This window comes from Hippocampus bargibanti, linkage group LG08 (assembly GCF_051943395.1).
Source record: "Hippocampus bargibanti isolate YZ-2025 linkage group LG08, ASM5194339v1, whole genome shotgun sequence".
In the NCBI taxonomy this organism is placed as follows: domain Eukaryota; kingdom Metazoa; phylum Chordata; class Actinopteri; order Syngnathiformes; family Syngnathidae; genus Hippocampus; species Hippocampus bargibanti.
Genome location: NC_142741.1, coordinates 24,485,512 through 24,509,335, shown reverse-complemented (window position 1 = coordinate 24,509,335; position 23,824 = coordinate 24,485,512). Strand labels below are relative to the sequence as shown.

Genomic DNA, 23,824 nt, shown 5'->3' with positions numbered 1-23,824 from the left:
ACTTTGAAGGTGACAGAGTGCAAACACAATGTACTGAGCAAAGTATTCATCATAGGTGTGAGAGGTCACTTAGGCCCAAGTGCTACTTCCTGGCACTAAATACACAAGACACACTCAAGTTTATGAGAATTCTCAGTGATTTCCATACACACCTGACGTTAAACAATTATTTTTATTTTAGAAAAACAAGGCTAAAATTGGATGACAAGACCTAAGTACAGCGTGCAGCGAAGAAGTAACATTATCTTTTAACATTTTACCATGGCTACGGGTGAGTTTGCAGTTTTCATACATGTTAAGTCTCACGATTTTGACCACAATACTCACAATACTCATTCTATAAAGCAACTATTGACACAATACAGACAGTTCAGTAGTAAGGTGAAACAAAAGAAAATGTAAAAAAAACAAAATACTGTACATTTTTATACTAATTGAACGTACAAATAAACAATGAAAGCATTTTAGTTATCTTGCCATTCATGTGAAAACATTAATGGCGGCAACGACAACACGAATCAAGTTCATTTACGGTGTTTTTATCGCTGCTTTTTTGACCAAGTTTTAAAACGGTGAATCAGACAGCATCTTTATTGGTCTAATACTACACCCTGCAGGTCAAAAGAGGAAAATAAATACAGTATTCATGAATTATTGAGTCATGATTGAGCTAGAGACGATCACAGCTGACTTTTAGTGAAAGACAGTGTAACCCCGGATTGGCCGCCAAACCATCGCAAATCACTTAAAGGACAACCGACACCATTTTTTTGTTTCCTAACTGACATCAGAAAAACGTTTTATAGCATCTAAAATACTTAAAACACACAGGCGGATATTTTTAGTCAAATTAAAAACACCCAAAACTACTTCAAAATGACCTCAGAAAGTCCCGCCCTTTTGTTCGTAACGTCACGCCAGTATGTCTTGCCTTGCTCTAGAATCAAAACAATGGCTTTAGATTCGGAGAAGATGCTTTCTTGTTACTCATTCAGTTATGAATATAATTCAAATAGTTCTGAAAAGGAAAGCATAAATGTTTGCAATCGATTAAACAAGTCCTCCTGTATCAATTTGAGCCGTTAGGACTCCAATGTAGCGTCCCAGAAAATGCACAAGATGGCGCCCAAGCTCCATTGGAAATGGGCTGATTTGTCTGCTGGGAAATTGTGTCAACTAGTGTCAAATAGTAGTCTTGGTGCAACACAATACGATTCACCATCGCGTTATTTATGTTTTTTCCTTCTAATTTCGCCATCAACATGGATCAACACAAAGTTTTCAAACCAAACAAAGTACCCAAAATGCATTGTGTGTCGCTTTCTCGGTCAGGGGCGTTCCTTCAGGGACGTCACGTCAGGCATCGTCATCAACTTGAAAACAAGACTTTCTGAATATTCAGCGCGGACAATAGAAGTAATAAGTCAGGACAATAGAAGTCATCCGTGGAGCCGCAGGGAGTAGTCCTCTGCTCCCCCAACCTGAAAGCAGGGACCAATCATAGCATAGTCTGGCACCGCCATGTCTGGACAGTAGGGATATATATATATATATATATATATACAGTAAAGTCTCGTTATATCGATATTCAAGGGAGTCCGAAAAAATATTGATATAACCGGGACTATCGATATATCCGACCCTGTTTGCATGTAATTTTCTCCGTGCGTGCATAGAAATAGTATCGATATAACGAGACTTTACTGTATATGTAAATTTCTCCACTGTGAGACTAATAAAGGCATATCCAATCCAATCCAATCCAATATAGGCCTGAAACTACCAGCAAAAATTTTTAGTTTGCTGACGAAGCCTGTTAGATAAGAAGCGAAACGTCCGACACCTTCAAATTTGTACAGATGACGGCTGAAGAAACCTTCTCATCGATGGACCACTCCTGTGCGACTGAGAGCTTACACAGACGTTAGACATGAGAGTTTCTGTGAAACTCTTATTGGAGGTTTGGTGTCACGTGACCTATAACCGTTCACTTATTACCAGGAGGAGTCAAACACTCCTCACCTACGAGAGGAATCACAGAGAACGTTAGGTGGCCTTCTCTTGCGAGAACATCACCATCATCCTATGTTTGATTTTAACCATGACAGGAAGGAAACAGCTTTCATGGCAGCATCTACTTCTGACATTAACAGGTAGACCGTATGTCTTTTCTCGGGCTATTTTCTTAAAATCCACACCACACCTTGATTATATGAGCATGAAAGTCAATCATTAAGCTAACGGTTTGCCTGGAAAGCAGAAGTATGTCATTCGCTTTTGTGCTAAGCACACCTCGGCAACCATAGGAAAAAAATATGTCATTATTTCTCCTGTCCTTTTCTCAAGAAAAAAAAGCATATTAAGAATTTCCTTTCTATTACAGTCCTTCCCGCCTGCGGGAGTTTGCAGGTTTCAATCCCGCAGGAAGAATATGAAGTTGCTAGTGGAGAAGATATTCTTCTGACATGTTCCTTTACTCCTGCAAAACCGAACTTCAACATGCTGCTTCTCACGTGGGAAGCGTATCCAGACGTGATCGAGGATCCAATGGTGACTCATTAATTGAATGATTTTACATTTGTCTCATTTGCTTTAAAGGACAACCGACGCCTGCGGACAAGTTGTGTCCATAATTTGTAAAATGGCTTCAAATGACTTCTACTGAGCGTATTTTAATAAGATTCCACCGCATAGTTCACGTTTTAAGACTCGCGCTGAATATTCAGGAAGTCTTGTTTTTGAGTTGGTGACGATGCCTGACGTGACGTCACTGAAGGAACGCCCCTGACCGTGAAAGCGACACACAATGCATTTTGGGTACTTTGTTTGGTCTGAAAACATCGTGTCGCTGGCGAAATTAGAAGGAAAAACACATCAATAATGCAATGGTGAATCGTTGTGTGTTGCACCAAGACTACTATTTGATACTAGTTGACACAAATTCCCAGCAGACAAATCAGCCCATTTCCAACGGAGCTTGGGCGCCATCTTGTGCATTTTTTGGGTGCTACATTGGAGTGCTGACGGCTCGAATTGATGCAGAAGGACTTCCTTAATCGATTGCAAAAATGTATGCTTTCCTCTTCAGAACTATTTGAATCATATTCATAACTGGATGAGTAACAAGAAAGCATCTTCTCCGAATCTGAAGCAATTGTTTTGATTCTAGAGCAAGGCAAGACGTCCTGGCGTGACTTCACGAAGAAGGGGGCGGGTCCTTCTGAAACTCGCCATTTCCGGGTTCATTTTGAAGTCGTTTTGGGACACTTTCAGTCATTTTTATTGGTGTTTTGCATTTGACTAAAAATATCAGCCTGCGTGTTTTGGCTATTTTAGATTCTATAAAGCACAGGTGTCAAAGTCAAGGCCCGCGGGCCAAATCCGGCCCGCCACATAATTTTTTTCGGCCCGCGAAAGCGAATCAAACTAGTTAAATTCCATGATGATTGCTAAAATCTGAGCCAAAATTTCCTATTTTTGGATGTCAACCACAATAAACGTCATTATTCTTGACTTCAGATTTGAAAACGAGTTCTTCATTAATTTGCTGTGTGCTCTATATGTAATATTTGAAGGGATTTAAACATTCTAATGGGTTCCCCATATTCATAACGGCCCTCGAGAGGAAACCATAAGTACAATGTGGCCCGCGGAAAAAAATGACTTTGACACCCCTGCTATAAAGCGTTTTTGTGATGTCACTTGGAAACCAAAAAAATGGTGTCTGTTGTCCTAGGAAAGTGAAACGTGGCGTTTTCACCATATCAAAGTGCTTGGGGGAGGCATATTTACATGTTATTATAGGATAACTGCAGCTTTTAGGATTTATAATGCATGTTAAACAGGGTGTTTTCACTTTTGGTGGGAGGGTTGTTATGATAATGTAAATATTCAAGTCAATAACTCATCCCGAATCCTTTGGCGGGACAGTATTGTCCGAGTTTTAACAGAAGCAGGATTATACTTGTGTAAAAGGTCAATAGTGGGACTGGGTTGTTTTGATGAGTCATACTAGAAACTGGCGAACAAAAAGAATCTGCAAAAATGTTTCTCAACAAATAAATCCTTCGTAACACAATTTCAAATAGAGTTTTGTCATGATTCTAATTCCAATAACGACTAAATCGATGTTGTTTCCATGTCTTTTATCCAGAAACCTGTGGCCACCTATTTTTTAAACAACGCAGTCGACATCGCCCCCGAATATGAAGGCCGGGCATTCATGGAAGTGGATACTATTAAACAGCAGAGTACACTGCATCTCGCAAAGGTGACGGTGCAAGACAGCCGTCATTATCAGTGCAGCGTCAAGATACCGGATGATGATGAAGGAACTACTGCGGCCTCCACTTCCTTGTTGGTGCTGGGTAAGAACAACTCATATGCCTATTACATGGACAATGGTCTGTCTAATATAGCTAATTATTGACGACATTCTTTTGTATTTATCTTTTAGTTCCTCCCTCCAAGCCTCTGTGCAGCTTGCAGGGAACAGCAGAGTATTGGCACAATGTCACTCTCAACTGCGTGTCTCAGGAGGGTTCCCCCAAACCAACCTACCAATGGAAAAGCTACAGTGTAGAAAACATACCCAGACAATTTCCACCCAAAACAACTGAGAGTATGTTTCCTACTAGAACACTTTCATCAATGAAAGAATATACAGTGAGACCTCAACTTACGAACTTAATTGGTTCCCAGACAGAGTGTGTAAGGCGAAAAGTGTGTATCTCAAAAAAAAAATTCCCATAGGAAACCATTAAAATGGGAATAATCCGTTCCCGGGTTTCCATAAAATATACTTTTCAACTAAATAAGCCTTAAAACTACACACAACATACATTATTCTATGTATAATAAATGTGCTATTGTATTGTAATGAAAGAAATACACTGCATTGTATCATAAAGACACTTTATTTACATTTGTGGTGGTCATTTATGGCTTGATGGAATGGCGTTGGAGGTCGAAGGTCAAAGGGAATTGCTGTTTGGAAAGAGAGGCGCATTACATGAGGACTGTAATTAAAGAAATAAACTGTGCTGTAAAATAAAGTTTTACTGACCTTTTTGATGGCCGTTGATGGCTTATGGAAAGAGAGTCACCTTCCATAAGGACTCTTGGTAACTTAACCTCTGGTGCTGTTCGGTCGTGTGCTTCCGCCGAAGATCACTCCGCCAGCCGTGGTGGGTGTGTATTATGAAAATAGTGCTTATTATAAGGTTTAATTTTCATAAATTTGACGTTAGTAAGACAAAAAGTTTGTAAGTTGAGGTGTTTGTAAGTTGAGGTCTCACTGTACAATGAAAACTTGTGAGTGAAACACCCTCAAAGAGGCAGAGCTGGAAGAACACCCAATGAATGGTGTGTTTTCAAACCTTTTCCCCATATAAGGCACCCAGGACTATAAGACGCGCCTTCAATTACTAAAGAAAAGTTTTCCAAATATTATAAATATATAAAAGGTGTTCCAAATATAAGCCACACCACATTATAAGGCGCTACAGTAGAGGCTAGGGTTATGCAATACTTCTTCTAGGGCGTGTGGTAGAGTCGGTGGCTGCTTACAGTAGTTGCGAGCCCTGTTGTGGCTTAATATTACTTCACATATACGGCGCAGGGTCATATTTGGAAGAAAATGAAGGCTTTTGGGTGTGTCTTTGTCAGAGATGTTCGATCGGACACTGTGGACAATGACTCGAACCCAGAAAGATTGTCTTTTTACTGCCGGCAGGAGACGTATCCATTTATGACAGAGGCCGCCTGAATTCTGCAGCCCTCTGCCAAGCTATTTATTGAGAGTATATGCAAATTAAAGCGATACATTAGTAAAACATTGTTTTCTCGATTTGAATACCACACGTCTTGAGTTCTAAGCACGAACAGCTGTAAGCAATAAAACATTTTCTTTTCCATGAACTGATAAATTTGTAACCTGGCTAATGAGCTCTTCCTGTGAAGGACTTTCAAGTCGTAAATTGCTTCGGTGGTAAAGGAGTTTCCCAAGTCCTAAATTCTATACAAGGCCAGATCTCCTAGATGAAGATGACAGTTTAACAAGCTGTGTCTGTTGACCTCAAATTGACCCCAGGTTGTCTGTGCTTCAATTGTGTATTCGAGTCACACATGTTGACGAAGCATATAACAGCATGAAACTTTTAAATATGACAACTTCTTATTCTCCATCAGCCTTGTACACCGGAAAATACGATATTTCATTCTACCAGTGTGTTTTGCTTTTGGAGTTGTTATGACGCCACCACAGAAGGGTACCATTGATGGCAAAGAAGAAAAAATGTAATAACTATTGAAGAATAAATGAAACTTACTGATGTGTTATCTTCAAGAAAAATAAATCACAAAATCTTGGAAGTCAACAGAGAACAGAGAACGTTTAACTGCAACACTTTTCTCGATGTAAATGATCACAAAATTTACCACCGTATTCTTCTGTACCTTAGAAGACGGAGCACTTTCCCTGTTTAATATTTCAAGAGAGACGTCTGGATTCTTTATCTGCGTATCAACAAACCGAATTGGCTCAGACAGCTGCAACTTCACCTTAGCAGTGATGCCTGGTGAGTGTACCAATCGTGATATCTCCAGAAATGTATTTGAAAGCCTTGTTCTATGAGGATGAAGAGGCCTTTATTAGATTCTCCAACAGACAAACTACAGCCCTGATTGGCGAGCAGTCATATTTAGAGATACTGTCAGTGATTAAGCCCTGAAAATATGAGACCATCTTCTCTGTCCTTTCACTCTCTAGGTGGCATGAACTTTGGGTCCACAGCAGGTGTAATTGGTGGTGTTGTCGCTGGATTCATTCTTCTCGGCATTCTCATATTTTGTTGCTACAAGAAAAGGTCAAAAAAGAACAAGAATGTTGATAGGTATGTCTCTGGAATGTCTCACACAAAACAAAAATGGCAGCCTGTTTTGGTCCTCTATTCCCCGCCCCCAGTCGAGGGTTCAAGGCACGTGATTGGTCAAGAACGCAGCAGTGAGGGCGTGGGGATTACAGACAGAGAGAGAGTGACAAAATGGATAGAAAACAGTGACATTTGGACTCGTTTCAACCTTGATAGTTCAAAGGCAGAGTGTAGACTGCAAGGTTAAAATATCCCATCAATCAGGCTCCACAAACAACCCGCACAAAGCATCTGAAATAAAATGTATTATTATTATTATTATCTGTACACTTGATGCAGAAAGCTATCAATCCAGCTAAACAGAACACAATTGATGAGGAACTAGATAAAATTATCGCAGAGAAAGCACCTACAAGGGAACATTCCTCAAGATGGTGAAATAACAAGGTTACGTTCCTCATCAAGTGTTTAATGCTGAGGAAACTGGATGTTCGGTCACTCCATTCCTGGATGGTGTTGAAGGCACTGGAGAAATCGAAGAATGTGATCCTCACCGTGCTCCCAGCATTCTCCAGGTGCAGCAACGCCGTATGGAGGAGGTAGATGATGGCATCCTCCACACCGATGCTGGGCTGGTAGGCAAACTGCAGCGGGTCCAGCGATGAGCTTGCCAGCGGTCGCAGGTGGGCGAGGACGAGTCTCTCCAGCGTCTTCATCAGGTGAGACGTCAGCGCCACCGGTCTGTATCAAGCCGATTGAAAAAGCGGTTGAGTTCATCTGCCCAGTCCTTGTCTTTTTCGTTCAATGTCACTGGGCTTTTGTGGCCTGAGATGTTTTTCAGGCCCTTCCAGACACCAGCGACATTGCTGGCTTGCAGCTGCTCCTCCATTTTCATCCTGTAGGCCTTCTTCCCCTCTCTGATCTTCCTCCTCATCAACGACCACTCACAGCTGGTTGCCTCTGGACAAGGGGTTTGTACACAGGCTGGAGATAAACATATTGTGGTCTGCTCTTCCGAGAGGGGGGAGGGGGGAAAGGTAAATAAAATGACTTTATTATACAATACAGGTTATTTCTTTTCTTCTAATACCATAGCACATTTATTATACATAAAATAAGGTATATTTTGTGTCGTTTTAAGGCTTAGAAAATTATAAAGTAGAAAATTATGTTTTATGGGGACCTGGGAACGGATTATTCTTATTTTAATGGTTACCTATGGGAAATTAATTTTTGGGATACACACTTTTCACCTTACACACTCAGTCTGGTAACCAATTAAGTTCATAAGCCAAGGTATCACTGTATTAATGATGTTACCACTAGCCCGACCGAACCCCTTTTTCTCTTTCTGTTCCTCAGATCTTCCAAAGAAATTCAATTTTCAGATGCTCGTGCAGCCAGACTTCAATATCGGGATGAAGACTCTAATTCTCAAACAAACCAGATGGAAAACAAAGACACTCTTCCTCGAAACAGTCACAACGTGGGAACTGTTGGACTCACAACAGAAGAAGATCATCAACTTGGTTCCGATAGTGGTAGATATATGAACGAGCGAGACCAAGCTAGCCAGAGTAATCAGTACCACGGTAGTCGTGAGCACCTGGATAGGAATGAATACAGAGGAAGTCGCGACAGGCTTGATGATCGCCGTGACAGTCGAGACCGGCTTGACGATCATCGTAATTGTTATGGTGGAAATCGGGATCGCTTAGAAGAACGGAATGACGATAGAGGAAGTCGTGACAGGCTCGATGAGCAGCGTAATCTTTACGGTGGTCGTAGAGATCGCCTGGACGAACGGAATGAATACAGAGGAAGTCGCGACAGACTTGACGATCAGCGTAACCGCTACGGTGGAAATCGTCAACGCCATTATGATGACTAGTTTCTGTCATGATGTTCACAAAAATAGTAGACAAATGTCTTCTTTTTTTTAACCCCCATTTTGTATTTTGAATATGCCCGTTTTTAGCATCTAAGTCTGGTTGGACCGTTTGCTTCCTAAACAGTATGTAAATAAATGGCATTCAATGACAAAATACACATACATATCTCAATCAATTTTCTTTTTCAAAAGACATTTCTTAAAGGACAACCGACACCATTTTTTTGTTTCCTAACTGACATCAGAAAAACGTTTTATAGCATCTAAAATATCCAAAACACGCAGGCTGATATTGTTAGTCAAATGCAAAACACCAATAAAAATGACTTACAGTGTCCCAAAACTACTTCAAAATGACCTTGGAAAGGGCGAGTTTCAGAAGGACCCGCCCCCTTTTTCGTGATGTCACGCCAGGATGTCTTGCTTTGCTGTAGAATCAAAACAATGGCTTCAGATTCGGAGAAGATGCTTTCTTGGAATGCATCTCTCGATAGTGGAAATGGGCTGATTTGTCTGTTGGGAATTTGTGTCAACTAGTATCAAATAGTAGTCTTGGTGCAACACACAACGATTCACCATCGCGTTATTTATGTGTTTTCCTTCCTTTAATTTTGCCATCAACACGGACCAACACGAAGGTTTCAGACCAAATAAAGTAACCAAAATGCATTGTGTGTCGCTTTCTTAGTCAAGGGCGTTCCTGACGTGATGTCACGTCAGGAATCGTCACCAACTCGAAAACAAGACTTCCGGAATATTCAGCGAGAGTCTTAAAACGTAAAATATAGCTATATGCGGTGGAATGTTTGTAAAATACGCTCAGTTGAAGTCATTTGAAGTGATTTTACAAATTATGGAAACAATTTGTCGGGTGGTGTCGGTTGTCCTTTAAAGTCCAAAGACAAAAAAAAAAAATCCAGACGTCGACTAGTCCATACCTCCCCATAGGAAAGGTGACACTGGATGACTTTGGTGCAAATATCTCAAATATTATATCACCAATTTCCACCTTGTTTTCATCTGATCATAGTACATTACGGCAGTAGTTATAGACACGTAAAGGAGAGTTCAAAACATTTGGAGGGGGGGGATAAAAAAACCTATGTAATCATTTTTCTAAATTTCAATCACGACAAAGGACACACAGACAAACGCGTGGTTTTTCTGTGGTAACAATAACAAAAGTAACAATATTTAAACGAAATTAAACAGTTCAAACATAACAAAAACTCGAGTGTAACTGAATTAATGAGACGATGAGGAGAAACAATTCTAACCCCGCCCCCTCCCGGGTGTCATAAAGTGGTACAGTCCATCCCGTTAGCTCGTTGTGGTTAAGAGTTCTTCCTTCGTTCAGCAGTTACCGGCGACTACCGAGTGTATGTGACAACACGTGCTGTTCTTGACCGACAAAGGGATTAAATGATGAATTTACGTCGTTTGGCCGTTTTATTAGGAGCTATGGGTAAGCACAATTGTTTTCTTTCATTTCATTTTTTTACAACAGCAGCGCAACAGGTTGATGGCTCTTGAACTTCTTGACCAACAGACGATGCTTTGCATCAAAGAGCCTACGTCATAGATTTTGATCGAGTTTGCATTCGTAACGGTTTTTACCATTTTCAACTTATTTTATTAATCCTTACAAAGGCAAGACTTTTGAGAATTTCTGGATTTGCGTTATGGAAGTTATTTCTTGTATTTTTTATGTGCTTTATGATTCCGTAAGAAATTATGAGGGAAGAGGAACATGCTTCGTATCAAAGAGTTTGCGTCACAGACTTTAATCGGCTTGCATTTGCAACCGTTTTTTTTTTTTTTTACCATTTTCAACTTTTTGTAAATCGTCCTAAGGGCAACTCTGATAAATCTCTGTTATTGCCTTATTGTATGCTATTACTGTATTTGTGGATAAAACTTTATTTCTGTACGGGCTTTATAACGCCGTACAAATTGTGAGTATATACAGTGTTTGAAATAACGTCTGCCCGGTGGCCCGGGGCGTACAACTTTTATATTGGGCGTACAACTTTCACAACGTCTCTGCCCGGGTGGCCGACAACTTCTTCGAAAAAAAGTGTTTGTTTTTTTTTGTCAAATCCAATGTTTGTTTTATTCAAGAAAGCAAAAGCTACAAGCAAACCGCTACAAGCCACATGGACTCCTCTTTCTAAGCGACTTTCAAGTACACTTTTCAGTCACGGTATAGTCCGAAGCACGAAACAGGCTTCTGATTGGCTGCCGTGCCGAGTATGCAAATTGCCCAACAAACGTTCATTTGGCAATTTGCATACTCGACACTGGAGCACAATCTTCAGCAAGTGATATTTACCATAAATTAAGGGAGCATTTGCGGTCGGTACTATCTTAATTTAAAAAAAAAAAATCATTTATACTTTGCAATTTATGATCACTATACTGCTCTTTGATAAACAGCTCCAAAGCTATTCCAAATATATCCAGGCAGACGCATCTGTTATTGTTATTATATTTGACAGCATATTTATAATCCAACAATGACACTAAAATGTGATATATTAAAATGAGAAGGATCTGCCATAATAAAACATGGTTGGATGAAATAGCATTTGTATATTTTGTACTTTAAAGATCTCTTAAACAATGTTTAAGCTTCATATCAAATATGAAGCTGCTTAGTGTGTCTTATCAGTGTGAAGTTATTTTTTTTTGTAGGACAAATGATTCAATATGAAGGAATGTTGAACTGAGTAAAAGCAGGAAATGTGGAAAGGAAAAGACTGACGGGAAACAAGCTGCTTTGTCACCGGTATACATGTTCAAAATAGACTTTCCCTTCATGTATTGTCGCGACCCCTTCCCAAAAAAAAGATGAACATGACTCAAAAAGTCACTTGGCAAGAAATAATGTGCCTGCATGTGTTCATAGAATAAGTTCATTTACAAAAAATGCCTACAAATAGCCATCTGTAATTTTCGGGAGACCTTGCTTCAAACTACAATACGTCGGTTTACGAACCCCTTAGTTGACGAACTTTTCGGTTTATGAACGTTAAATTGATGCAAATTTTCCCTTGCCATACAAACAATTTTTCGGGATACACACGGAGCTGCCACAATGAGTGATGTGGCGTTCGCGAACAAGCCCGTTCTCCTCACAAGAAAATGGCTGCCGACATTTTTTTTTGTCCTCTGTTGCCCACCCCTAGTCTTTGATTAAAGCCACCTGATTGGTCAAGAACGCAACAGTTAGGGGAGGTGGTTTAAACATTAAAGAGACAGGATAGACGACAGTGAGAGTTTAAACTTTGATAGAAAACAGTGAAATTTGGACTCATTTCAACTTTGATAGTTCAGAGGCAGTGTAGACTGCAAGGTTAAAACTCCCATCAATTAGGTTCCACAAATAACACGCACTAGCCATCAGTTCAATTTGAAATGAAAAGACAAGCAAGGGAACCAGCTATTAATGATGTTTCTAGTGTGTCTGCTTGCATCCGTTGCAATATAACAACTTCCAAGATGTACAACGCAGAGCTCCATGAAACACTTTATGCAAAAAGCTATCCATTCCATCAAGCCATCAATGACCATCATAAAGGTAAATAAAACAACTTTATTATAGAGTACAGTTTATTTCTTTAATTATAATACCATAGCACATTTATTATACATAAAATAATGTATATTTTGTGCATTTTTAAGATAATTAGAAAGTAGAGAATTATGTTTTATGGGGACTTGGGAACGGATTATTCTCATTTTAATGGTTTCCTATGGGAAATTAATCTTTGGGAAACACACTTTTCACCTTACACACTCTGTCTGGGAACCAATTAAGTTCGGAAGGCAAGGTATGACTGTAAGTACTCCTTAGCAGTCACTGTAGCTGTTCACACGCAGCTGGGCCTGGCCCAATCTTCTCATTGGCTGAAAGGGAATAAACTCCTGCCCCTTTCTGATCCTCAAGTGGGACGGGGGGGTGCCGCTTTCAAACAATGGGGAAACAAAAGCAAAGGAATTTCAAAACTCGCTCTATGAAATGATATACTACTCATCATCATGCGTATGCCACAGAGGCATTTATGATCAAGCAGCGTCTTAAGATTTGAAACCGACTTTGCCATCAAGTATTGCTTTTGTGGTCTTTTGTTGTCATTTTCCATCTTTGGGAGTTGTTTACAACAATTTCCTGCCCCTCCTCAAGTTAACTTAACACAGTAGAATGCAACCACAAATGTCTGCTGGCTTCACGCACACCCTCCCTCTCTCTAATGACTGTTTCGTGTCTCTCTGTGTACTCCCTCCTAAAGCACACACATTGGAATTTAACCCCCATGACCCTGGCAGGATCCCCCCAACACACACACACACACACACACACACACACACACACACACACACACACACACACACACACACACACACACACACACACACACATAAACCGAACGTCTGCCTTTTATTTTGATCCTGCAAGTTATCTACCGAAAGCCGCTTGTTCAGGTGGAAAGTGGTTAGTTAAAGGACAACAGACACCATTTTTTTTGTTTCCTAACTGACATCAGAAAAACGTTTTATAGCATCTAAAATACCCAAAACACGCAGGATGATATTTTTAGTCAAATGCAAAACACCAATAAAAATGACTTAAAGTGTCCAAAATCAGCAAAAAAAATGAACCCGGAAGTGGCCAGTTTTAGAAGGTCCCGTCCCCTTGTTCGTGATGTCACACCAAGACGTCTTGCCTTGCTGGAGAATCAAAACAATGGCTTCAGATTCGGAGAAGATGCTTTCTTGTTACTCATCCAGTTATGAATATGATTCAAATAGTTCTGAAGAGGAAAGCATACATGTTTGCAATCGATTAAAAAATTTATTCCGTGCCATTTTGAGACAACATTAGGGCGGGAAATGTAGCACTAAAAAGAGGCAGAAAATGGCGACAAAGCTCCGTGTAAGGAATTAATCAGCCTGTTTCCACAGGCTGATTAATTCCTTACACGGAGCTTTGTCGCCCTTTTCTGCCTCTTTTTGGTGCTACACGAAGGCGCCAACTTGGGGTCAAAAACAAACAAAAAAACAAATAATGTGACTGTCAGAGATGTTCGATCGGACACTGTGGACGAAGGCTCGGACACAGAAAGATTGTCTTTACTGCCGGCAGGAGACACAGCCATTGATGACAGACGCCTGAATTCTTCAGCTCTCTCCCAAGCTATTTATTGAGAGTATATGCAAATTAAAGTGATATATTAGTAAAACATAGTTTTCTCGATTAGAATACCACACCTCTTGAGTTCTAAACACGAACGGCTGGAAGCAATAAAACATTTTCTTTTCCACGAACTGATAAATTTGTAACCTGGCTCATGAGCTCTTCCTGTGAAGGACTTTCAAGTCGTAAATTGCTTCGGTGTACGTGTACGCAGGAAATGTATGTCGGATTGTTTAAAAATTAGTGTCATGCATAATCGGAACCATTATTCTAACACCTAATTCATTTGTGTTTTATCAGTGTGTCTGTGCAGTGGCATGTACGTCACAGTGCCGGAGAAGCAGCGGTCCGCCATGCTCTTTCAGTCAGTGGTCCTACCGTGTAACTACCGGACAGCTTCCAAAACGCAGCCGATAGTGCAGTGGTGGTACAAGTCCTTCTGCCACGACCGTACCACCGACTCCTTCAGACTGCCTTTCCACCTGCCGGGTATGCAGGCCCCAGGGGCGACCAACAAGCCCCGCGAGGACTGCGCCGATAAGTTCCGCACGGTTCGAGTGGTGGCTTCGGCGCAAGGATCCACCATGACGCTGGCGGAGGGTTACACGGACAGGGACATTTCCATCATAGACAGTAAGATAATCTATTGCTCTTTTAAAGGACAACCGACGCCATGTTTTTGTTTCCTAACTGGCATCAGAAAAACATTTTATAGCATCTAAAATACCCAAAACACGCAGGCTGATATTTTTAGTCAAATGCAAAACACCAATAAAAAATGACTTAGTGTCCAAAATCTGCAAAAAAATTGAGCTGCGAATTGGGCATTTTCAGAAGGTCCCGCCCCCTCGTTCGTGACGTCACGCTAGGACGTCTTGCCTTGCTCTAGAATCAAAACAATGGCTTCAGATTGGGAGAAGATGCTTTCTTGTTACTCATCCACTTATGAATATGACTCAAATAGTTCTGAAGAAGAAAGCATGCATGTTTTCAATCGATTAAAGAAGTCCTTCCGTCTCATTTTGAGGCGTCTGGACTCCAATGTAGCGTCCCAGAAAATGCACAAGATGGCGCCCAAGCTCCATTGGAAATGGGCTGATTTGTCTGCTGGGAATTTGTGTCAACTAGTATCGAATAGTAGTCTTGGTGCAACACACAACGATTCACCATCACGTTATTTGTGTTTTGCTTCGAATTTCGCCATCTACACGAAGTTTTCAGACCAAACAAAGTACCCAAAATGCATTGTGTGTGTGTCGCTTTCTCGGTCAGGGGCGTTCCTTTAGTGACGTCACATGCGGACTTGTCACCAACTCGAAAACAAGACTTCCTGAATATTCAGCGCGAGTCATAAAAGGTAAAATATCGCTACATTCGGTGGAATCTTTGTAAAATAACGCTCAGTAAAAGTCATTTGAAGTGATTTTACAAATTTTGGATACAACTTGTCCGGAGGCGTCGGTTGTCCTTTGAGGGGATAAACGGTTCAGATCATGAATGGACTATTTAGAAACCATGTAATTATGAATATCATTTGGTAACTTGAAAATGTAAAATAATTTTGACCAATATTGTTTTTTTTATATGACAGTAAAACGATGATTCATGCTGATTTTTCTGAAATTTTGATGAGTTTAATGATCATAAATAACAATTCAATCGTTTTGTGTATTAGTGTATTTATTTTTATTTATTTATTGTTTGTTTATTTATTGTATACATGGGCTTTCATTTTCTGCCCATGTGTCTCTTATTTACAAGAAATAATGTGTATTTAGGTATTTATGTATTTATTTATATATTTGTTTGTTTGTTTATTTTATACATGGACTTTCATTTTCCGCCTATGAGACATCAATTTCATGATTTACTAAAATAAGTGAAATGCACACTAATTGATGAGGAAAAAACGGGCTAAAATATAATTATGTGATTCTGGGAAATTGGACAGATGGATAAAAATGTGTTTCTTATCTTCCTGCAGAAGCAAACCTGCGGATCGGGCAGGTCCAGTGGGGCGACAGCGGAGTGTATTTTTGCAAAGTCTTCATCTCCGACGATGTGGACGGCGTTGACGTGGACCAGATGGACTTACTGGTGCTAGGTAGGAAAAAATTGCTTCCTTACCTGCACATTTTATTATGTATACAAACACTTCAAGGACAACCGACACCATTTCTTTTTTTGTTTCCTAACTCACATCAGAAAAACGTTTTGTAGCATCTAAAATACCCAAAACACGCAGGCTGATATTTTTTGTCAAATGCAAAAATGAGTTAGTGTCCCAAAACTGCCACAAAATGAGCTTGAAAACTGGGCAGATTCAGAAAGTTCCGCCCCCTTGTTCGTGATGTCACTATTGGTCACACACTGCCTTGGTCCAGAATCAAAACAATGGCTAACAGGCTTTATTTTGAAGGAGCTCAATATGTGGAGAGCTTACAGCAAAAAAAAAATGGTTATCCCCAAAAGCATCTTTTTGCTACTGACTGTTTTCTTTTCTTTGCGGCTTTTCCATTCAGGGGTCGCCACAGCGAATCAGTTGCCTCCATCTAACCCTTTTTTTGTGCATCCTCTTCTCTCACACCTACCGTTTTATGATCCGTTAGTCACCGATGCATTTCAGACTTGTCTGTTTGGTCGAATGTGACTTTTTGATGATTGACGTTTGGAGGATGAACACGATCTGAGCATACTGAATTGAACAGTTTGAACCTTAAAGGACAACCGACACCATTTTTTTGGTTTCCTAACTTACATCAGAAAACCGTCTAAAATACAGATAACATGCAGGCTGATATTTTTAGTCAAATGCAAAACTAATGAGTGAAAGTGTCCCAAAACTACTTCAAAATGAGAGGTCAGAAGGTCCCGCCTCCTTGTTTGTGATGTCACGCCAGGACGTCTTGCCTTGCTCTAGAATCAAAACAATGGCTTCAGATTTGGAGAAGATGCTTTCTTGTTACTCATCCAGTTATGAATATGATTCAAATAGTTCTGAAGAGGAAAGCATAAATATTTGCAATCGATTAAAGAAGTACTTGCGTATCAATTTGAGCTGTCAGGACTCCAATGTAGCGTCCCAGAAAATGCACAAGATGGCGCCCAAGCTCCATTGGAAAGTGGGGATTTGTGTCAACTAGTATCAAATAGTAGTCTTGGTGCAACACACAATGATTCACCATCGCGTTATTTGTGTTTTGCTTCTAATTTCGCCATCAACACAAAGTTTTCAGAGCAAACAAAGTACCCAAAATGCATTGTGTGTCGCTTTCTCGGTCAGGGGCGTTCCTTCCGTGACGTCACGTCAGACATTGTCACCAACTCGAAAACAAGACTTCCTGAATATTCAGCGCCAGTCTTATAACGTAAAATATAGCTACATTCGGTGGAATCTTTGTAAAATAACGCTCAGTAAAAGTCATTTGTAGTGATTTTACAAATGATGGACACAACTTGTCCGGAGACGTCGGTTGTCCTTTAAACATGATAACTTCTTATTCTGTCTCATCTAATTAATGACCCCCAAACCCTGCTGACTATGAATTTGACAATATCTTCCAATTTGGCCGTATCTTACCTGAATCCCTCTTCTGCTTCCCGCGCCCTCTGCGGACCTTTCCCGCTTATTTCCGTCTCTCTGCAGGCAGGACCTCTGAGCAGGCCGATATCTTGCCTGAGTTTGACATGGAGATTATGCCAGGTACATTTTCAACACTTTTCTTTAGGTCTATGCTTAACGCCTACTTCTTTTATTAATACCTTTTTCATTTTTTGTTTTACTCTCACAGGTGAATGTATTCAACTGATATTTTGACCAGTTGTCAGCGCTTCATGTCTCACTAAATCAGCTTTCCTTTATCTTTTCTTCCTTTTTTTTCTCAAAACCTTTATGCCACAGGTGTCAAAGTCAAGGCCCGTGGGCCAAATCATGCCCGCCACATCATCTTATTCGGCCCGCGAAGGCAAATCAAACCTGTGAAATTCCAGAATGCCTGCTAAAGTCCGAACCAAAATGTCAAATTGTCCCATGTAAACCACAATAACAGTCATTATTTTTGACTTCAGATTTGAAAACTCTCAATTTGTCGTGCGCTCTATATGTAATATGTGGAGGGGATGAAACATTCTAATGGCTTCCCCAAATTTATAACGACCTTTGGGAGGAAACCGTAACGACAATGTGGCCCGTGGCAAAAAATGACTTTTGACACCCCTGCTTTACGTGAAACGCATTTCATCTTCTTTTAATTCTTTTGTCCCACCACATCTGAAAAATGTCAATGAAATTAATGTGTATTCTTCATTTGTGTTTGTGTCCATTTGTAAATACAGTGAGACCTCAACTTACGAACTTAATTGGTTCCCAGATAGAGTGTGTACGGCTAAAAGTGTGTATCTCAAAAAATATTTCCCATAGGAAACCATTAAAATGGGAATAATCCGTTCCCGGGTTTCCATAAAATATACTTTTCAACTAAATAAGCCTTAAAACTACACACAACATAACTTATTATATGTATAATAAATGTGCTATTGTATTGTAATGAAAGAAATACACTGCATTGTATCATAAAGTCACTTTATTTACATTTGTGATGGTCATTGATGGCTTGATGGAATGGCGTTGAAGGTCAAAGGGAATTGCTGTTTGGAAAGAGAGGCGCATTACATGAGGACTGTAATTAAAGAAATAAACTGTGCTGTAAAATAACGTTTTATTGACCTTTTTGATGGTCGTTGATGGCTTATGGAAGGAGAGTCACTTTCCATAAGGAGTGTTGGTAACTTAACCTCTGGTGCTGTTCGGTCGTGTGCTTCCGCCGAAGATCACTCCGCCAGCCATGGTGGGTGTGTATTATGAAAATAGTGCTTATTATAAGGTTTAATTTTCAGAAATTTGATGTTTGTAAGACGAAAAGTTTGTAAGTTGAGGTGTTTGCAAGTTGAGATCTCACTGTACGTCCAAAATGCTTGACAAAATGTTATTGTTCATGTTTAAATCTTGCAAGTCAACATTTAACTCATTCACTGCCATTCATGAATTTATTCATGCTTTGGTGCCGATAAAGCGCTGGCCAAAAGGGAAATTAATTTTTGGGTTACACACTTTTCGCCTTACACACTCTGTCTGGTATCCAATTAAGTTCGTAAACCGAGGTATCACTGCACAAAGAGAGGAAAGAGATAAGAATGAAAGAGTATTAAAGGAGAGAGTGGCTAAATTATGCACATTGTAAAAAGTGCAGCGACACACTAACACAATCCGTCAGCAGCACGTCAACATTGTCAATCCATTTAAAGTCTTTGCGTATGTTTGTGTCTGGATTACAGAGTGGGTATTCGTAATCTGCGTGGCTTCGGGCAGCCTCTTGTTCGTGCTGTTGATGGGAATCTGCTGGTGCCAGTGTTGCCCGCACTCCTGCTGCTGCTACGTGAAATGTTGCTGCTGCCCCGAGACCTGTTGTTGCCCTCGGCACCGTACGTAAGCTTCAAATGTCATCTCCAACAAATGCATTTGACGTTGGTTCACACGTCAAGTCTTGAAGCGCTTTCTCTCATCATGCAGTGTACGAAGCCGGGAAGAAAGGGAAGAGCGGGTTGCCCACTCAGATGCAAATGTATCCGTACATCGTTCCTACTGCCATCCCTCTGGCGCCTGTATCACACCCGGGGGCAAATCTCACCTCTGTTGTCTCCGTCCCTTCGATCGCCTCGATTCCAACATTGGAAAAGAAACTGGCTGGTGAGTTTCATTAAAATCAACAATCGACAAAAGTGTTCATTGTATCTCTTAAAGGACAACCGACATCTCCGGATAAGTTGTGTCCATAATTTGTAAAATGGCTTCAAATGACTTCTACTGAGCGTATTTTACAAAGATTCCACCGCATATAGCTATATTTTACCTTTTAAGACTCGCGCTGAATATTCCGGAAGTCTTGTTTTTGAGTTGGTGACGAGTCCGTACGTGACGTCACTGAAGGAACGCCCCTGACCGAAAAAAGGACACATTGTAGCAGTCCTTCCATCACGTCAATGCATTTGGCTGGTCTGAAAACGTCATGTTGCACCAAAAAGAGCCAGAAGAGGGCGACCAAGCTCCATGTAAGGAATTTATCATATCAGCCTGTGGAAACGGGCTCCTCACACGGAGCTTTGTCACCATTTTCTGCCTCTTTTTTAGTGCTACATCGCCCCCCCCCCCCAAATGGCAACGGAATAAATTCTTTAATCGATCGTAAACATGTATGCTTTCCTCTTCAGAACTATTTGAATCATTTTCATAACTGGATGTGTAAAAAGAAAGCATATTCTCCGAATCTGAAGCCATTGTTTGGATTCACTAGCAATGCAAGACGTCTTGGTGTGACGTCTTGGTGTGACGTCATGAACTGGGGGCGGGACTTTCTGAAAATGCCCAATTCACAGGTCAATTTTTTGCAGATTTTGGACACTTTAAGTCATTTATTTTAGTGTTTTGCATTTGACTAAAAATATCATCCTGCGTGTTTTGTGTATTTTAGATGCTATAAAACGTTTTTCTGATGTCAGTTAGGAAACAAAAAAATGGCGTCGGCTGTCCTTTAAAATTGCGATTTGTGTGTCCAAACAGCCGCAAGCCTGTCAGAACTCAGCTCTCTCCACGAGGGAGGAAATGGTGATTTTCGACGAGCCTACCACACCGTCCACGTGAAGGCGCTGCCGCCCATTGCCGACGCTGACGATCGGGTGATGAAAACGCTTCCGCACGCACACAGCAGAAGACACGGCGGGGAACGAGCCAACTACTCTGATGATAAACTGGATAGGAGGTGCTTTTATTCTGAAAAGCCCATCACTTTATTGACTATTTAAGAATTTTATAGAATTATTTGAAATTTACGACATGCATAAATGCAAAGTTGCATTGGAATTGTATCAATTCCAACAGTCCACAAGGCTGTGAAAGATGAATGAGAGACAAAAAAAGAGATGGCGAAGTAAGCAGTTGCACCAGTAGCCGGACGTCGAATGAAAAAATTTCAATGTAATCATTGACTAACATCACTTTAGCGTTGACTACAAATAGAAAAATACAGGTAACATCCGATTTACAACCGGCACGAGTTACGACCACCCGTACTTACGACCACGACTGCCAGATAGCGATGTCTTGTTTCAAGTTAAACTGATGGTATCTCAATTTTGTGAATAAAAGCGACAAAAAAAGTGCAAAGTTCAACCTAAAAAAACAATTCTGAATGACCTTTTGTGTGATGTTTAGTTTTTTTTTTTTAATCAAAAAAGTTTGAGTCAATCCTTTGATGCATATCCCGTCCGTTAACACAGGTTGAACACTTCCTCGCAGCGCATCCCGAGAAAATCGTTTGGCAGGAGAGGCCGTACGGGCTCACTTGACGAGCTGGAGGATTTTGCACGCTCTTACAACTACCGCAGTCGTCGCGGCGAGCCGCTGGATACCGGAGATTACCGCCTTCCTTCGAGACGTAGCCATAGAGATGATGACGACGGCTGGGATGCCGCTAACACCTTACCTCAGAAAAGAAGAGGCACGTGGGACGGCGAACTTCAACCCGATTACTACGGGGACTATGATGGCGCTTTCCTAACTTACGTGATGGAGAGGAAAGCAAAGGGGGACAGGAGCGCCGCTAGGCTAGCTGAAGATAGCGACACTCCCTCCAAAGGCTTCTACAGCCGCTCACCTAGCCACCGCCCGGATGAGGACGACCCTTTGCCTCCATATCCCGAGGACGAGGCGGAGCGCTGGTACCGTACCAGAGGATCTGTGAGAACAGAGTACCGTGACAATTCAGAGTCTACCATGAGGGCTTCCTCTCACACACGATCCAAGCAGGGGATGTCCCTCGCACCACAGGAGATAAACAGGAAAGCGAACTTGGTGAGTTATTTGTAGCGGGAGAAAAATTGACGTCTGGGAATTTGTGTCAACTATTATCAAATAGTAGTCTTGGTGCAACACACAATGATTCACCATTGCGTTATTTATGTGTTTTCCTTCTAATTTTGCCATCAACACGGATCAACACGAAATTTTCAGAGCAAACAAAGTACCCAAAATGTCTTGTGTGTCGTTTTCTCGGTCAGGGGCGTTCCCTCCGTGACGTCACTTCAGGAATCATCACCGACTCGCAAAAAAGACTTCCTGAATATTCAGCATGAGTCTTAAAAGGTAAAATATAGCTATATGCGGTGGAATCTTTGTAAAATGCGCTCCGTAGAAGTCATTTGAAGTGATTTTACAAATTATGGACACAACTTGTCCGGAGGCGTCGGTTGTCCTTTAAGTCTTACAACATCAGAAGGTAGAAAATTCTGTTTTATGGGGACCTGGGAACGGATTATTCTCATTTTAATGGTTTCTTATGGGAAATTAATTTTTGGGATACACGCTTTTCGCATTATTTATGTCGTTTTTCTTCTAATTTCGCGATCAACACGGTGTTTTCAGACCAAACAAAGTACCCAAAATGCATTGTGTGTCGCTTTCTCTGTCAGGGGGCGTTCCAAATGTGACATCACGTAGGGGATTGTCATTAACTCTAGGTTGTATCAATTAATTATAAGCTCTTTTTTAGCAAAATTATGTCATAATAGAAGGCGATTTAGATATGATCCATGTGATGTGGGTTTGTATTACTTCCGACTTGACTGAACGCTGGCGCGAATGGCTGCCCCTGCTCACCCGCAGGAAAAAAAAAATCTTATCCCGTGACTGTAAAGTGTCCTTGAGAGTTTTGAAAGGCGCTTAGAAATAAAATGTATTATTAGAATGTTATTCTTATGTTCCTTAGGGAGATTTCGATGTAGCAATTGCTTGCTTCCACCTCTGAACATCAATTATTTTCCAATGACTTGCTAGTTTCACGCTTCCACAACTTCTCCTCCCCTCCATTGTCTCCATCATGAATGCATGCTCTCCTCTCTAACACGTGGTTCTTTCTTTCACTATCTTTCCTCCACAGAGCACAACACTGAGCAGGAACACTCTCATACTGTGACCATTGCTTCTCCACCATCAACATGATGGTCTCACGCCATCCTTTCTGCAAGACAGAATACGCCAGATTAACTACTTTCTAGACTGGAAGGACTTTGCCAGGGCGTCCATCACCTTTGGATGCTACACTTTTATTATTGTAACAGTGTAACTGTTTTTTTTTTGTATTTGTATTTTTTATTTGTGCCTTGAGTTAATGTATAGATATAGATATATCTTCTTGTTTGTCAATACTGTAAGTTGCATTTATTGAAATTTGCACTGTTCAAATAAGACAAATACTTGTTTTTTGTTGTGCCTACTTTGTTCGTGTTTTAACTGCAGGGTGTCGGTGGTGACTTATTTCATAAACTTTGAGTGTTTTTATTACAAAATAAATGAAAATGTGGTCGATTTTTAGATAAGAGTTGGAACATTTTATTTGGTTGAATGCTTTCTAAACATGCCCTCCCCCTTTAAAGGACAATCGACGTTGTCGAAAACGAAGTTGTGTCCTTAACTTGTAAAATGACTTCAAGTTGTGTCCTTAACTTCAAATGAATCACTTCAAATGACTTCTACAGAGCGTATTTTACAAAGATTCCACCGCATATTGCTATATTTTACGTTTTAAGACTCGCGCTGAATATTAAGGAAGTCTTGTTTTTGTTTGAGTTGGTGACGATTCCTGACGTGACGACCAGATGCCTCAAAATGATCCGGAAGGACTTCTTTAATCGATTGCAAACATTTATGCTTCCCTCTAAACTCTTTGAATCATATTCATAACTGGATGAGGAACAAGAAAGCATCTTCTCCGAATCTGAAGCCATTGTTTTGAATCTCGAGCAAGTGGGCGG

The 23,824-nt window shown here is 40.7% G+C and overlaps 3 protein-coding genes across 5 annotated transcripts in view; all 3 read left to right on the top strand.

Moving 5' to 3' along the window:
• tmtops2b (teleost multiple tissue opsin 2b) overlaps positions 1-23,824 on the top strand; it is a 210,341-nt gene that overhangs the window by 175,491 nt on the left and 11,026 nt on the right. The gene's annotated exons all lie outside the window — the stretch shown is intronic.
• Positions 1,993-9,400, top strand: gpa33b (glycoprotein A33 (transmembrane), paralog b). The gene is made up of 7 exons (XM_089002592.1): positions 1,993-2,153; positions 2,384-2,550; positions 4,154-4,367; positions 4,457-4,621; positions 6,462-6,578; positions 6,770-6,893; positions 8,235-9,400. The coding sequence occupies exons 1-7, from the start codon at positions 2,102-2,104 to the stop codon at positions 8,761-8,763; spliced, it is 1,368 nt and encodes a 455-aa protein (XP_088858718.1). The 5' UTR covers positions 1,993-2,101; the 3' UTR covers positions 8,764-9,400.
• LOC148894910 (immunoglobulin-like domain-containing receptor 2) lies at positions 10,104-23,371 on the top strand. Of its 3 annotated transcripts, XM_089002536.1 has the most exons (10): positions 10,104-10,228; positions 14,261-14,593; positions 15,945-16,064; positions 17,607-17,663; positions 19,295-19,441; positions 19,530-19,706; positions 20,577-20,775; positions 21,293-21,866; positions 22,073-22,157; positions 22,951-23,371. In XM_089002536.1, exons 1-9 carry the CDS (start codon positions 10,186-10,188, stop codon positions 22,145-22,147), a joined length of 1,725 nt encoding a protein of 574 aa, XP_088858662.1. In that variant the 5' UTR covers positions 10,104-10,185; the 3' UTR covers positions 22,148-22,157; positions 22,951-23,371. The 3 variants fall into 3 exon arrangements, with proteins under 3 accessions (XP_088858662.1, XP_088858664.1, XP_088858663.1); XM_089002538.1 differs by lacking the exon at positions 17,607-17,663; XM_089002537.1 differs by lacking the exon at positions 22,073-22,157.